This window comes from Lampris incognitus, chromosome 2 (assembly GCF_029633865.1).
Source record: "Lampris incognitus isolate fLamInc1 chromosome 2, fLamInc1.hap2, whole genome shotgun sequence".
In the NCBI taxonomy this organism is placed as follows: Eukaryota; Metazoa; Chordata; class Actinopteri; order Lampriformes; family Lampridae; genus Lampris; species Lampris incognitus.
In genome coordinates this window covers 43,589,475-43,605,379 of record NC_079212.1, presented here as the reverse complement: position 1 = coordinate 43,605,379, position 15,905 = coordinate 43,589,475, and the positions used below count along the sequence as shown (strand labels likewise).

Below are 15,905 nucleotides of genomic sequence, written 5' to 3'. Positions count from 1 at the left end.
AAAAAAGTATATTCTATCCGCTTATTCATGCTATAAGTGACGTGGCATTATAACACCAGAGAGTTTCTTTACCTTGTCACCGACCACTAGTGTTGACAGACTAATGATACCGATCATATTAGTACGATCAAAAATTGTGTGTCAAAACTGCCTAAAAGTATAATAATCAGGATTTGGGATTATGAAGTCGGATGGTCGATCCATATTTAAGGGTCATTTTTAAAACATGTCTCATCTTTCCAAGCAGTCACTGGAATGCTTGATGCGTCGGAGCGAACAGTCATCTATCTGTTGGTCGACTGCTATTAAAATTCACAAAACATTTTCCATAAATATGGTTTTTGGTACACAGTCATCGGTGTAAGTCTCACTCATTTTGACACATTAGTCTTCAGAAGGCCAGGTGGTTCCCTGTTTCTACAGTGAACCAGATGCTTATCCCCTTCTTCACAGACTAGACAGGAAGCGTCACACTTATCTTAAAGTTGGTATTTTGAAGAAACACACTACTACTACTACATCCATTTCCATCTCTTCCTGTCCTCTGCATCTTCCTCTGTCATGCCAGCCACCTGCATGTCCTCCCTCATCACATCCATAAACCTCTTCTTTGGCCTTCTTCTTTTCCTTTTCCCTGGGAGCTCCATATTCACCATCCTTCTCCCAATATACCCAGCATCTCTCCTCCACACATGTCCAAACCATCTCAATCTCACCTCTCCTGCTTTGTCTCCGAACCGTCCAAACTGAGCTGTCCCTCTCATATGCTCCTTCCTAATCCTGTCCTTCTTCGTCACTCCCAACGAAAATCTTAGCATCTTCAACTCTGTCACCTCCAGCTCCACCTCCTGTCTTTTCATCAGTGCCCCCATCTCCAAACCATACAACATAGATGGTCTCACAACCATCTTGTAAACCTTCCCTTTAACCCTTGCTGGTACCCTTCTGTCGCAAATCACTACTAACACTCTTCTTCACCCACTCCACCCTGCCGGCACTCTCTTCTTGGCCTCTCTTCTGCACTCCCCGTTACTTTGAACAGTTGACCCCAGTAATTAAACTCATCCACCTTCCTCACCTCTACTCCTTGCATCCTCAGCATTCCGCTGTCCTCCCTCTCATTCACGCATAGGTATTCCGTCTTGCTCCTACTGACTTTCATTCCTTTTCTCTCCAGTGCATACCTCCACCTTTCCAAGCTTTCCTCAACCTGCACCCTACTCTCACTACAGATCACAATGTCACTGGCAAACATCATAGTCCACAGAGACTCTCCGTCAACCTGTCCATCATCATTGAAAATAAGAAAGGGCTCAGAGCCAATCCTCTATGTAATCCCACCTCCACCTTGAACCCATCTGTCATTCCAACCGCACACCTCACCACTGTCACACTTCCCTCATACATATCCTGCACCGTTCCTACATACTTCTCTGACACTCCCGACTTCCTCATACAATACCACACCTCCTCTCTCGGCACCCTGTCATATGCTTTCTCTAAATCCCCAAAGACACAATGCAACTCTTTCTGACCTTTTCTATACTTCTCCATCAACACTCTCAAAGCAAACACCGCATCTGTGGTGCTCTTTCGTGGCATGAAACCATACTGCTGCTCGCTAATCATCACTTCACCTCTTAACCTAGCTTCTATTCCTCTTTCCCATATCTTCATGCTGTCGCTGATCAACTTTATACCACTGTAGTTGCTACAGTTCTGCACATCACCCTTGTTCTTGAAAATCGGCACCAGTATGCTTCTTCTCCACTGTTCAGGCATCCTCTCACTTTCCAAGATTGTGTTAAACAATCTAGTTAAAAACGCCACTGCCACTTCTCCTAAACATCTCCATGCCTCCACAGGTATGGCATCTGAACCACCCGCCTTTCCACTCTTTATCCTCTTCATAGCTGCCCTCACTTCCTCCTTGCTAATCCATTGCACTTCCTGATTCACTATCCCCACATCATCCAACCTTCTCTCTCTCTCACATTTTCTTCTTTCATCAGCCCCTCAAAGTATTCCTTCCACCTTCTCAACACACTCTCCTCACTTGTCAACACATTTCCATCTCTATCCTTCATCACCTTAACCTGCTGCACATCCTTCCCAGCTCGCTCCCTCTGTCTAGCCAATCGGTACAAGTCCTCTTCTCCTTCCTTAGTGTCTAACCTCTAATACTACTCACCATACATATTTTCCTTTGCCTTCACCACCTCTCTCTTCACTTTACGCCGCATCTCCTTGTACTCCTGTCTACTTTCTTCATCTCTCAGACTATCCCACTTCTTTTTCGCCAACCTCTTCCTCTGTATACCTTGCTGTGCTTCCCCATTCCACCACCAAGTCTCCTTGTCTTCCTTTAAAGAAACACTATCTTGGGAAAATCACACAAGTACATCTATGATTTCTCTTCGTTTGGCTTTGTATGACTCTGTCATATAAACACTATAACTTTTAAAATCCGGTCCAATGGTTTACCATTTCCCATCTGGCAATGCTGCCCATTGTGCAAACTGTGAAGGGCACAAACACAACGGAGACCTGTCTGTACACGTCTTTCCAATTTGAGTAAAACTTGACCAGATATCCTAATTAAACAAGATGATCTTTAACTGTTATCGAGGTTTGGCTGGGATATGAATTGTCTTCATTAGCCAGCAACATGGTCATTATCATCATCAATTACTTTTCAGCCTATCCAGTGTAAGCATTGGTCATCAGAGGTGGCCTTCACATCAGCTGTCTGGAATCTGATAAACTAAGACGATATGACTATCTTACACCGTGATAAGAATGATAAAAATAACATGTTAAAATATACTGAACATTTTCGGTTCTTGTATATATTCATAATGTTACAAATGTTGGCTTGTAAGACAGATAGTTAAAGGATTGATATAATATTTATATATACTATAAGCCTCTATACTATTTCTAAAGCATAATTTTCTGGCACCGCAGGAACCCCCCCCCCCCCCGCATGCTCACCTCACAAATCCCAATTTAACACGACTATTTTTATTTGTTTTATAGAAATTATATATCAAAATAATGTTTCACATACATGCTTACTCTATCACACACAAGAAGTTTCTGTAGTTATCAGTGTTTTCTATGCAACCATGCAACACAGGCCAAAAAAAAAAAAGGTGGGAGGAGGGTGACCAATCTTTGCTCATTCTTAAACAGATCACTCCACTCCAAATCATCTGGAACTAAACACACCCATGTGTCCATGTCCTTCCCCTTGGCTGATCCCCCTCCAACATTCTCTCTCTCTCTCACACACACACACACACACACACACACACACACACACACACACACACACACACACACACACACACACACTCTCCATTTGGTCTCAACCCATCGTCTTTGATGTCACTGTCCCAGGCCCAACAGACACCAGTGCAAACGCTCACTCCTCAACAAGCATCCCTAATTGATTCCACAAGTCTATATTTGTGACGGACATTCATCTCTCCAGAGTTCATACAGAGTAAATGATTCTCTGTAAAGGTACACATGTGGGCCTGGACCAAAGGGATGATGTTTCACAAATCCCATCGAGCTCATGTTTAAATGCCCCGGGTTAAGGTAATGGTGTTTATACAGAGGGCGTGTTTCCAGTCAGTCATATATATGTGTGTATATATATATATATGTGTGTGTGTGTGTGTGTGTGTGTGTGTGTGTGTGTGTGTGTGAGCCCTGTGATGGACTGGCGGCCTGTCCAGGGTGTCTCCCCGCCTGCCCAATGACTGCTGGGATAGGCTCCAGCATCACGTGACCCAGGTTGGGATAAACGTCTTAGATAATGGATGGAATGGATATATATATATAATCCAGTTAGTCAAGTAAATTCTTTATGAGACAGTACAAGCCTGTTTCATGCCATAAGCAATCATCAGCTGTCATATATATATATATATATGGTGGTGTCCCTGCTTTTGTCTATCTGTGTGTGCAGACGTCTAAGGGTGTATGTGTGTGTGTGTATGCATGTGCAGTGTTGATGGAACAGTGGTAATGTGTCTAGGCTTGATTCGGCACTCCTGGCAGCCTCCGGCATTAGGGCTGGAGGTGATTAGGCCTGAGAGTGGCTGGAGAGGAGTGAGGAGAGCGAGACTAATGGCGCTACAATGGAGACTCTATTGACGTGGGCAGGGATAATGTGCCTTTCCACGTTACTGACTAAGCGACTGAGACGAAAGAGGAGAAAGAAGATTCATGTGGCAAAAGTCACATTTCTGTCCCTCACACTTGTGTACAACTAAATCATACACAGTCATTTTCAACAACGTTTTGATGATAAATCAAAGTGAGGGGTAATATTTCAACACGTTGGCCTGTTAAATGGGAGATGCTTTTCTAAGCGCATTAGCCAGTAATGTTTTAGTAGTCAGCGTGTTCTTTTCCCAATGGGGTGGCCATTTATTAGAAAGCCACCAGCATGAAATGAATAACAATCTATTCCAAGCAACAATACTCGCTGTAGGAACAGAATAAATTTCAGCAATTAAGGATTTTTACAGCATGTCAACAATTTGCAAATAGAATCGGAACAGGAAATCGATTGTAAAACCTCCTGATTAAACACCGTCTTTCTTCTTTTGTGTTTATGTGGACAAATAATTGCCCCCAGGGTCAAATGGTGGCATTTTCCAAAGAAAGGGAATAGAGGCTGGCAGGCAAAAAAGGGGGGAGGGGTACCACAACGGGGCCCACTCTCCTCTTCTTCTTGTTAGTCATTTTTCTGTCTCTCTTGCTCTCACCCCCCCCGCCCTCCCTCCAGAAGACCCCCTTGTGTACTCCTCTTTCTGTCAACCCCTCTTCCCCTGCTCACCCCAATACCCCTCTCTCTTTTCTCAGAAGGGGCTTAATGCATGTGAGACTAAAGCCCTGCCTCCCGGGTCTCTTCTGATTGGGCAGTGTGCCCATTGGCATCTCCCTTTAGCATCCTGAGTAGTCAGATTGTCCCTTCGGCGCCCGTGAGGACAAGGCTTCCGTTGTGGCGGGTGAGGGAGGCATGAAAAATGCAATGGGCGCTTCGCTCGGCTCCCAAGCCCCAACCGTGGCCCCTGTGCACCGAGCAGCGATTTTGGCTGAGGCAGCGCTTAACTCGGAGATAGATGGGGGCCTTTTGAAAAAGACGGCTGGCTGTTTCTGTCATGGCTGTTGTGGAGGCCTTCCTTTTTGCCGAACCCTTGACAGGTTTCGTGCTTGTGCAGCATTTTTCGACGGTCCATTAAAAGTCCATTTATAAACGGCCCCCCCCCCTGCGTTTCTCTCACACCATCTACCCTTCCTGTGAAATCTCCTTCTCTAAATGTCACAACACTTCACCAGTACATTAACCGTCTTTCGCCCACTCTTCATATGCCCGCTTCTCTTCCTTTAGCTCTCATTCTACCGGTTCCTTTCTTGTTTTCCTCTTTGCTCTCCCTCTAGCTTGCCTCCTCATGACACATTAAGAGTTGTTTTGATAGCCAGTCTCTCTCTCGTCTTCCTTCTCCGCTCCTTCCCTTCTGTCCCCCCCCTACTTCCCTTCTGTCTCTCTCTCCTTCCTTCTCTGCTCCTTCCCTTCTGTCCCCCCCCTCCTTTGCTTCTGTCTCTCTCTCTTCTTCCTTCTCCGCTCCGTCCCTTGTCCTCCCCCCTGCCCTTCTGTCTCTCTCTCTTCTTCCTTCTCCGCTCCTTCCTTTCTGTCCCCCCCTTCCCCTCTGTCTCTCTCTTGCTCTCGTCTTCCTTCTCTGCTCCATCCTTTCTGTCCTCCCCCCTCCTTCCCTTCTGTCTCTCTGTCTTCTTCCTTCTCTGCTCCTTCCCTTCGGTCCCCCCTTCCTCTCTGTCTCTCTCTTGCTCTCTTCTTCCTTCTCTGCTCCATCCTTTGTCCTCCCCCCCTTCCCTTATGTCTCTGTCTCTCTGTCTTCTTCCTTCTCCGCGCCTTCCCTTCTGCCCCCCTCTCTCCTTCCCTTCCCTTCTGTCTGTCTCTCTTCTTCCTTCTCTGTTCCTTCCCTCCTGCCCCCCCCGCTCTCTCTCCTTCCCTTCTCTCTATCTCCTCTCTCTTCTTCCTTCTCTGCTCCTTCTCTTCTGTCTCCCCTCCTTCCCTTCTGTCTCCCTCCTTGCCTTCTGTCCCCCCGCCTCTCTCTCCTTCCCTTCTGTCTCTGTCTTTTTCCTTCTCTCCTCCTTCCCTTCTGCCCCCCCTCGCCTTCCCTTCTGTCTCTCTTCTTCCTTCTCCGCTCCTTCCCTTCTGCCCCCCCCCCTACCCAATGTTTGTCCTCTCTTCCCAACGTGTCCTTTCTGCAGGGCAATAAAAACAATTTTTCATGGTTTTACAGTGTGGATGATGTGAAAACCTGTTTGTTGTTATAACACTACTCAACAAGACTTTCTGAAACTGTTTTTGGTTTTATGAGCTGGATTACAATGAGATGAATATATTTGAATATCAGCTGCTGGACTGGAATGTAAACTAAACAAATGTGCTTTTGAAAATCAAATCTCTCACTCACTCTACCTCTCACTCTCTCACTCACGTTCTCACTCCATTCACTCACTCACTCACTCACTCTCACTCACTGTCTTGCTCCTTCCCTCCCTCTCACTCACCCAATCTCACTCTCGCTCTCTCTCTCACCCACTCACCCTCTCACTCACTCTTACTCTCTCACTTTCTCACTCACTCATTCTCACACTCTCACTCATTCACTCACTCACTCACTCACTCACTCTCTCCCACTCACTAACTCTTTCTCTCCCACTCACTCACTCACTCACTCACTCACTCACTCACTCACTCACTCACTCACTCACTCACTCACTCACTCACTCACTCACTCGCTCGCTCACTCACTCTCACCTCCCAGCCCTCAATGTGGGACTGTAGCTGCTCCAAGGCCTCTAGTTTCTCCATCTGCCTCTTGGTCTCATTGATGTTGGAGCAGACTGCCTTCATGGCCTGCAGGGCCTCCTCCACTGCTGGATAGTCGCTGTGCTTTTTTGGGGTGCGCTTCAGCAGCTCCTGGATTGTGTATGAGGAGGTACGAAAAGGGAAAGAGGAGGTGGGTTTGAATTTGGGTAATTTGGTCTGAAAACGCACATGTCTACAATCCACACCCATTGATGGTTCCAATATTTATACCTAGATCACAGCAATTTTAATGTACATGCGTTGTAGAGACAGCAGCTAGCCCTGAGTACTCCGTTGTCCGAAAGCCTGTATTGCATTAATGGCGGCTGGCGGTACGGGGTTATGAAAGCAGGACATGGTTATTGGAGCAGCAGTCTTACGTTACCTTCAGTAGTAGGGGGTACTTGCAGATTCTCTGAATAGGAGTCAGAAGGTAGCCCTCCAGGGGAATATCTGTGCTTTTCTTCCCTCCCAACAGCATACAGTGCTGAGGAAACCGCAGCACACACACACACACACACACACACACACACACACACACACACACACACACACACACACACACACACACATTAACACAAAGTAGCTCATTAGCATACAGTATATCAACAAATTACATTTTTTTAAGAAGCATAATTTTGATATTAATTCCTGTTTATATGCTTCAATTGGTGGTAAGCAATCCTGGGCAGAAGTTAGCAAGAGCTAGCTTTATTTTGAAAACATCCTGTAAAAGAGTCCCACCCCTCGCTTCTGCCAGTCTCACGAAGGCACAAATTGATTGATAGCAAGCAGGGACAAATGGAGACACCAGCCTGCTAAGAACTCTCCTGATTGGCTGATAAGGAGCGGGTACAGGGGACATTTTTGTGTGTGGATTTTCCCCCCTTTTTTCCTCCCAATTGTATCCAGCCAATTACCCCACTCTTCTGAGCCATCCTGGTCGCTGCTCCACCCCCTCTGCTGATCCGGGGAGGGCTGCAGACTACCACATGCCTCCTCCTCCACTTCTTTTCACCTCACAGTAAGGAGTTTCACCAGGGTGACGTAGCGTGTGGGAGGATCAGGCTATTCCCCTCAGTTCTCCCTCTCCCCCAAACAGGCGCCCCGACCGACCAGAGGGGGCGCTATTGCGGCGACCAGGACACACACTCGCATCTGGCTTCCCGCCCGCAGTCACGGCCAATTGTGTCTGTGGGGATGCCTGACCAAGCCGTAGATAACACGGGGATTCGAACCGGCGATCCCAATGTTGGTAAGCAACGGAATAGACCGCTACGCTACCCGGGCGCCCCCAGAGGAAATTTTCTCTCTCCGTTTACAGCGCCTAGGGTGGCCGCAGAGACCAGATTTTTCTCTCAGTGCATCCACTTACTCAACAGCTGTCGGGATCTAGAAAGAGTTCGACCAGTATTATTTCTCCTAAATTAAAATCACTGATAGCCACCTTAATTAAGTCCAGGATCATTGCCAACATGCTTTGTCAAAGGAAGTGTCGATTCATTTTCTACACAGGTTGACACTGTTCGCCACAACTATTCTTTACCACATCACTTTACAAAACATTTTCTCCCCAACACGTAACTAAACCCCAAAGCCCGGTCGAAAAAGACAGCCGTTCTTCAGAAGTGAGGGCTGCAGTTACAGTAATGGCTCCTCTCTGCCTTCAATTTTCCAGGAACATGGCCTGTCAGACCGCGTGGAGCTCAAGGGCCAAGATCAAAGATCACAAGCCTTCACATGAGACACGCCGCTGGAGAATTCCACACCGGGAACGTTGCACTGGAGCAGTTCTGGCACCGGGTGTAGTAATCATACGGCGATTTCTTTCAGCCCTATGTAGCAGCACGCTGGAGGAAAGCAGTACGGCATCGCTGTGGTGGCTTGTATGCAGGCGGGGGCTGGCCTGGGGTGCAGCGGAGGAAAGGATTGACAACGAAAAGTGAAGACATGATGGCTGCAGAATTTTAAGATTCCACACATTCCAGAGGGCTTGACCGTCCTGCTGCAGTCAATCCCTATCACTCTCTTGAGGCGTTTTCACACGGCGATCCCGCAATAACGGCGTGATGAAGACTCATCTTTACGCCGGCCTCGTATTTTTTTTTTTACACTGAACCAAACACATACGGTAAAGTTGCCCCCCGGTGTGTGATTTTACACGTCATGGCAGTGTTCTGCAAGCAGAGGCGTCACCACGTGTAACACAACAGCATCGGCTGTCCCTGTTACACAGACATCGCAGAACGGCGAGGCAGTTTAATGATGCAATGTTCCTCTCCCCCTCTCTCTCTCTCTCTCTCTCCCCCCCCCCCCCCACAACACTGTAGTCAAGGATATAAATAAAAATAAGCAAATTTCACTTAAAAATACAAACAGAAGAATTGTGATTTTTGCAGTTAAAAAGTATATATATATATATATACACACACACACACACACACATATATATACATATACACACATACATGTAAGTACAGAAAGCTTAGAATAAAACTGAAAAGATGTGGACATTGGGGTTAAAAAATATAAATAGGTACCAAGAACTGTGCAAAAATGCAACAACCCCTACCCCCTTTTCTCCCCAATTGTACTTGGCCAATTACCCCACTCTTCCGAGCCATCCCGGTCGTGGCTCCACCCGCTCTGCCGATCCGGGGAGGGCTTCAGACTACCACATGCCTCCTTCAATACATGTGGAGTCGCCAGCCACTTCTTTTCACCCGACAGTGAGGAGTTTCACCAGGGGGATGTAGCGCGTGGGAAGGATCACGCTATTCCACCCAGTTCCCCCTCCCCCCCGGACAGGCGACCAGAGGAGGCGCTAGTGCAGCGACCAGGACACATACCCACATCAGGCTTCCCACCTGCAGACACGGCCAATTGTGGCTGTAGGGACATCTGGCCAAGCCGGAGGTAACGCGGGGATTCAAACCGGCGATCCCCGTGTCGGTAGGCAACGGAATAGACCGCCACACTGGACGGCAAACAATTTCTTTTTTTAAGAAATGTATTTAATGGAATCTGTTCAGTATGTACAGTATGTCTATGTAAAAAGATCAGTATGGTGTAAATGGAAAGTGCAGGAATACAGCGATGATTGACAGTCTTCACGCTAGCTGTATTCCATTGGCCGCCCTTTTCAGTTACAACAGCTCACAGGTCTTGATGCTTTTGCTACTGTGTTCATAGGTGCCTTAACATTAATTTAAGACTTGGACATTTTGGACCCCCCCATAAAGAATCCTTGTTCTATGCATAACAGCACATCACCAAGCGTGTTGACATGCTCTGCCATCTTGTCTTGTAAACAAGCCCAGTTCAATTCATTTTTACGCCTTAAACTGAATCATCAAGCTGGTTAAAATAATCCGACATCCCAACTTGTAAATCATCCCGTCTCTGTTCACGTTTTATACAGAAAGCACATCACTAAGCAGGTAACATGTACCAACATCCCACCTTGTAAAGAATCCTTGTTCTATTCATTTTGTGTGTGTAAAAGCGCATCACTAAGCATGTTAACATGCTCCAACACCCCGCCTTGTTAACCAACGCGGGTCTATTCATTTTGTAAGTGTGAAAACAGCATCGCATAGCGAGTTAACATGCTCAGGCATCCTGCCTTGTAATAAAGCCCAGTTCAATTCATTTTTACGCATAAAAGCGCATCACTAAGCCGGTTAAAATACTCTGACATTCTGCCTGGGAAAACATGTCTCCTAAGGCCCCGGTTCTTGGTTGGAGCTGGGGCCTTAAGCATATAGTGTATGCTGTTAAGTGCCAGGGGGATTGCTGTGACTTGTACATCAGGGAAACCAAGCAGACGCTGGCCAAGAGGATGGCACAACATATACACACTAATGCATTGGGACAGGACTCCGCAGTCTACACCCGTCTACAGGCCAGTGTCCACTCTTTCAAGGATGAGGATGTGCACATCCTTGATAGGGAGGAACGATGGATTGAACAGGGGAGTCAAAGAGGTCATCTATGTGAAGAGGGAACGACCATCCCTGAACCATGGGGGGGGGCCTAAGAGTACATCTGTCACCATCTTACAATGCTGTGATTGCAACTATTCCCCAATTCCCAATCCTCTGTGAATAGTACACATGGCCATTGTAACTCTAGTTAATGGTCACGGCAATTTGCATATGAAACTGGTCGTTGGTTTCGGTCATTATGCCACTGTATTGTTTATAAGGGTGGGGACACCTGCAGTCAGTTGATACTGAAGAGGTCACTTAGATGAGTGATGAAACGTTTGTCTCTCAATAAACGTTATGTCCAGATGAACAATTCAATTTTCTTTGATTTTCTTACCTGGAATAGTGATTATGCATAAAGACATGTTGGTCCTTTATTTTCCTTACTGTATTTTTATACTGTTTTAAGAGCGAAACATTAAAACAACAGTTCTTAGAACTATGAAAAAGTTCCACCAGTCCAAAAGCACCTTGTGTTGTTTTGTCGTAGTTGTGTCGGGGGGGGGGGCATATTGGGGAGGAGATGTTTCCACTTCCTGGTAGGTGTTTGTCTCTCTGTGTGATGAGTGTCAGGTTCTCATCCTGCCCTGGCATTGAGGTCCCCACAGACTACATTGTGGCCATGGGGCTGGAAATGGTTAATCCCCTCCTGTAGGATGAACATATCGTCCATAAAATATGGGGATTGCATTGGGGGGAATGTAGGTAGCACACAGGAGGATGTTTTTCTCGGTGGAGGGAAATTCCTTATTAATTTCTGACCAGATGTAAAAAGCTCCTGTTTTGAGCAGCTTAATGGAGTGGGTTGGTTCTGATTTGTACCATAATAGCATACCTCCCAAGTCTCGTCCCCGTTTGCCCCGTTAGCTTTGTGGATGGTACTACCAGCTCTCCATAGTTTACGGCGCAGTAAGTGGGACCATCTACTCTGTACCATGTCTCCTGTAGGACAATAATATCTGTATTTACAGTTTCTTTGGTGAAGTCCAGGTTTCTGCTCTTAATACCAAAGGCTGTCGATCTCAAACCTTGTATATTCCAGGATGAAATAAAGAAAGATTTATTCCATGGCTTACAGTGTTATTATTCCAGTGGTTTTAGGCCAGGGCCATGATTTTGTAGTGCTCGCTGAGCATCTGGTGTATGCTCAGGTGACAGGGTGCAGGCACCACCAGGAGTAGGGTTGGGGATTGCTCTGCTCACAGCCTGCGCATGTGTATTGTATAGGGTTAGCAGGAGTGGGTAGGGCCTGGACTGGGGTGCAGCAGGTGTTCTGGGAGGAGCAGGTCCTCTGGATGTTGGTCTGAGCTGGGTGCTTGTCTGTCTGTTGCTCCTGTCGGATATGTTTGGTCTGCGGTTGAGTGCAACGTCCTTCAGAGTCTTTGCAGAAGTTGGGACTCTGGCCTTGAGGCTGTGCATTTGGTCATACAAGCTGCATTGATCTAAGGTGGGGTGGGGCGCCAAGTAAACACTTGGCTTCATTGCATACTCTGGAGATTTCGATGAAGGTGGGGTGGAAGTCCTGTCTGGGTACCAGGGTAGATGTGACTACCTTTGTACTGGGGGAATGTGGAGGAAGCTTTTTCTATCACTCCCTTGACAGACTTTTCCACCTCTTTTCTCTGCATTCTTAGGTCATTTGTGCCAGTGTAGATAATGATGTGGCTGGGGGACCCCAGATGGTCCTCCGTCAGCAGCCCCATGGCATGACTGGAATTCTGGCACTTGAGTTTAGCAACTCTGGTTTGGGAAGAGTTTTTTCTCTTCCACATACCTTCCATTCGAGTCCACGAGGAGCATAATTTTTGGATTTTGTGTCAAGTTGCTTTCTGGAGGTCTGCCAGTGGGATTGGTTGGAGGAGGGGACTCTTGGGTTTGTGGCTCTTGACTTGGTGGTGCTGTTATTGGATGGGACTGTTATCTGGATCCTGTTGTTCGGCTGTCTCCTGTGGGGGAGTAGACAGCACTCTCACAGGTCATTCACTGATCAGCTTTCTCACCTAGTCTTGGAGGTTTCACACCTCTTCCCTGAGATGCCTTGTCTCCTGCTTAAAAGCCTCGTCATTGTCTTGAAGTCTTTACACCACAGTCCAGACAGCAGAGAGGTCTCTCATCCCCTCATGTTGCTTTGTCAGGGTGAGGAGTTGCTCTTGTTCTGGACTGTTGTCTGTCCACATTGGAGTGTGTTAGAATGGATTCAGACAGAATCAGGCAATGCGTCAAAAACGTAAGTCCTACCATTCATTTTAAGTGAGGGTAGTGCATTTACGCCGTGGCACTGTTTGCTGCAGGGGGTTCCGCAAAAAAATGCAGCAGTGTCCGACAAGAAAGTTGAGCCAGACTCAACTTCTGCCGCAATGCAACCTGACGTCACGCTGCGGTGGCCAACCCCCTAAGCCAGGGATCAGACCAAAGACGCCAACGTGGGCTATGATTGCTGTGTTGACCCATTGCGGCAATCGCTGATTGCAATGGGCCATGTAGTGACACATCCACACCACCGCACACTGCTGTGGCCAGGCTCTGTACTGCCTGAATCTAAGTGACTCCAGCCTTAATCATGTGCTCCAGTTGCTTTATCACCAACTGTGTGAATCTGTCTCTTTTAAGTCAACAAGAGTAGAGCTCTATGGTGGGGGGGTTGATACTCTAAGTAGGGTTCTTCAGTGACATTGTCAGCTGAAGGTGGGCTGTCCAGTTGGTCTGTGGTGGGGGTGTCATCATTAGAGTGGATGTTTTTTCTTGCGCCCTCTCTCTGATTCTGGAGAAGTCCTCTCCAAAGGGACTCAGATTGCCCCGGATCATCACTGTTCCTTTCTTGTAGAGGTGTACAGTGGTTTGTTCATCACTGGGTTTATTTTCAGTGTCCACCCTCCACTAAAACCCTCTTTCTTAACAGAAAGTGATCTCTTATGGCATCGTGCCATGCCTGGGCACGATGCCATAAGAGAGTTAGTGTGGAAAATGAGATTTGATTCATTTCCATTTTTCAGATAGTCAGCAAATAGTGTCTTTGGACTGTCCTTCAGGAGCTCCTCTTTGTACTTTTTCCTTGCAGTCATTTGACATTTTTGCTGGCAACTGTACTTTGATGGCTCCCGTGTGGAGGTGTGTGGAGCCCAAGGAAGGATTAGAAGCATTTGCATATGTGGAGGGGAGGCTGTGGAGCTCTGCTTCCATTGTTAAGGTTCAAGTGCTTTCACACCTCGCCACATCACACCTCAGTGTTACTTGAGGTTGTAGCCAAGTCTAATGTCATAGGAGGCTTGGTATCCTAGTCTTAGTTTTGTATCAAGTTCTAAAAATGTATATATTCAAGGATAATTTTGAAATTGTTCACTTTTTGGATTGCAAGTTACCCCAGGCTAGCAGAACTCGCACAGGTTCAGCATTATTCCCCGGTCTCATCGGTGGGGAAACAATCCTTGAGTTAGTTCCTTTGTGAATCCTTGGTTCAGATAGAGTACCCTTTCAGGTAATGTTGTCTGAAAACAGACAAAAAAACAAAAAATTTGTAGTGTTTGGATGTGTTGGAAAATATGCTAAAGTTGGTATAATCCTCTTTAGGTCCCTGTTAAAAAAAATCCAGGTTTTTGTTACTTTAAAGGTAGTTTTCTAGTTTTTCCAACAAAAGGTTAAGAAGCTAATGCAAGCATGACCCCCCCCCCCTGTCATTTTTTCTTGTCTCTTCTCCCATATATGTGAATGGCGTGATGTGAGTCTCCCCTGTGTGCCTGTCCTCCTGTCAGGTCTACATGGTGATGGTGGTCACGTGGCTCAGGTCCTGGGCTGTTCCGGTGGCATCTGGACCCTGCTTGGTATCCTCCTCATCACATTCTTCATATATCTTATTACTCCATTATAATTGTGTTATCCTCTTTCAATGTTGTATTCTGTAAACTGTGTAAACACAATATCCATTGCATGTCTGTCCGTCTTGGGAGAGAGAGATCCCTCCTCTGTTGCTCTCCCTAAGATTTCATCCTAATTTTTCCCCCTGTTAAAGGTTTTATTTAGGGAATTGTTCTTTATCCATTGCGACAACACAACACCCTGTCTAAGGACAGGGTGTGGTGTTGCTGTAAAGCCCACTGAGGCAAATTTGTAATTTGTGATAATGGGCTAAACGAATAAAATTGACTTGACTCTCTCTCTCTCTCTCTCAATTATCCGTGTTGGGGTCATATATGAACACGATGTGGGAACACGTATTTTCCAGAAAAGTTATACTGACAAGAGAATGATGATGGTTTACATAAAACCTGTGATATTGTCGGATCAAGCATGCAAAGGCTGAGGCCCGTCTTACATAAGATGCTTTTACGGGTGTGAGCAAATCAATCACATGGACTATATCCATGACAAGCTGCAAGGAAGGCATTCATCTGAGGTGAGAGATTAATTTGTAAACCAGCATGAGAAAGAAACTATCTAAAAATGTCTGGAAATGGGCGTTCGGGTAGCGTAGCGGTCTATTCCATTGCCTACCAACACGGGATCGCCGGTTCGAATCCCCGTGTTACCTCCAGCTTGGTCGCGCGTCCCTACAGACACAATTGGCCGTGCCGGTGGGTGGGAAGTGGATGTCGGTATGTGTCCTGGTCGCTGCACTAGTGTCTCCTCTGGTTGGTCGGGGGCGGGGGGGATAGCGTGAACCCCCCACGCGCTACATTCCCCTGGCAAAACTCCTCACTGTCAGGTGAAAAGAAGCGTGTATTGGAGGAGGCATGTGGTAGTGGGGGGTGGAGCAGTAACCAGGATGGTTCGAAGGAGTGGGGTCTTTGGGTGGATACAATTGGGGGGGGGGAATTAAAAAAAATGTCTGGAAATTGGACCAACCTAGAAATAAGAGAACTACTTTCAGTCCACGCAATAAAGTAAATCAATACGCGGTTTTGTGGTGCAGCTAGAGATGTCGCAGTTTACGATAAAGTAAAAAGACGTCCTGAAGGAGCAAGGTGTAACAAGACAGACTGTCAACTGCCACGTCATGTGTGAAC

General features: G+C 46.7%; 1 protein-coding gene across 1 annotated transcript in view; it reads right to left on the bottom strand.

The window, feature by feature from the left end:
- The window catches only part of prex1 (phosphatidylinositol-3,4,5-trisphosphate-dependent Rac exchange factor 1), a 147,214-nt gene that overhangs the window by 73,845 nt on the left and 57,464 nt on the right, over window positions 1-15,905 (bottom strand). The window contains exons 5-6 of the mRNA XM_056273226.1: window positions 7,302-7,403; window positions 6,866-7,027 (exon numbers count right to left, since the gene is read on the bottom strand). Coding sequence (XP_056129201.1) covers window positions 6,866-7,027; window positions 7,302-7,403 — 264 coding nt within the window. The remainder of the gene's footprint in view (window positions 1-6,865; window positions 7,028-7,301; window positions 7,404-15,905) is intronic.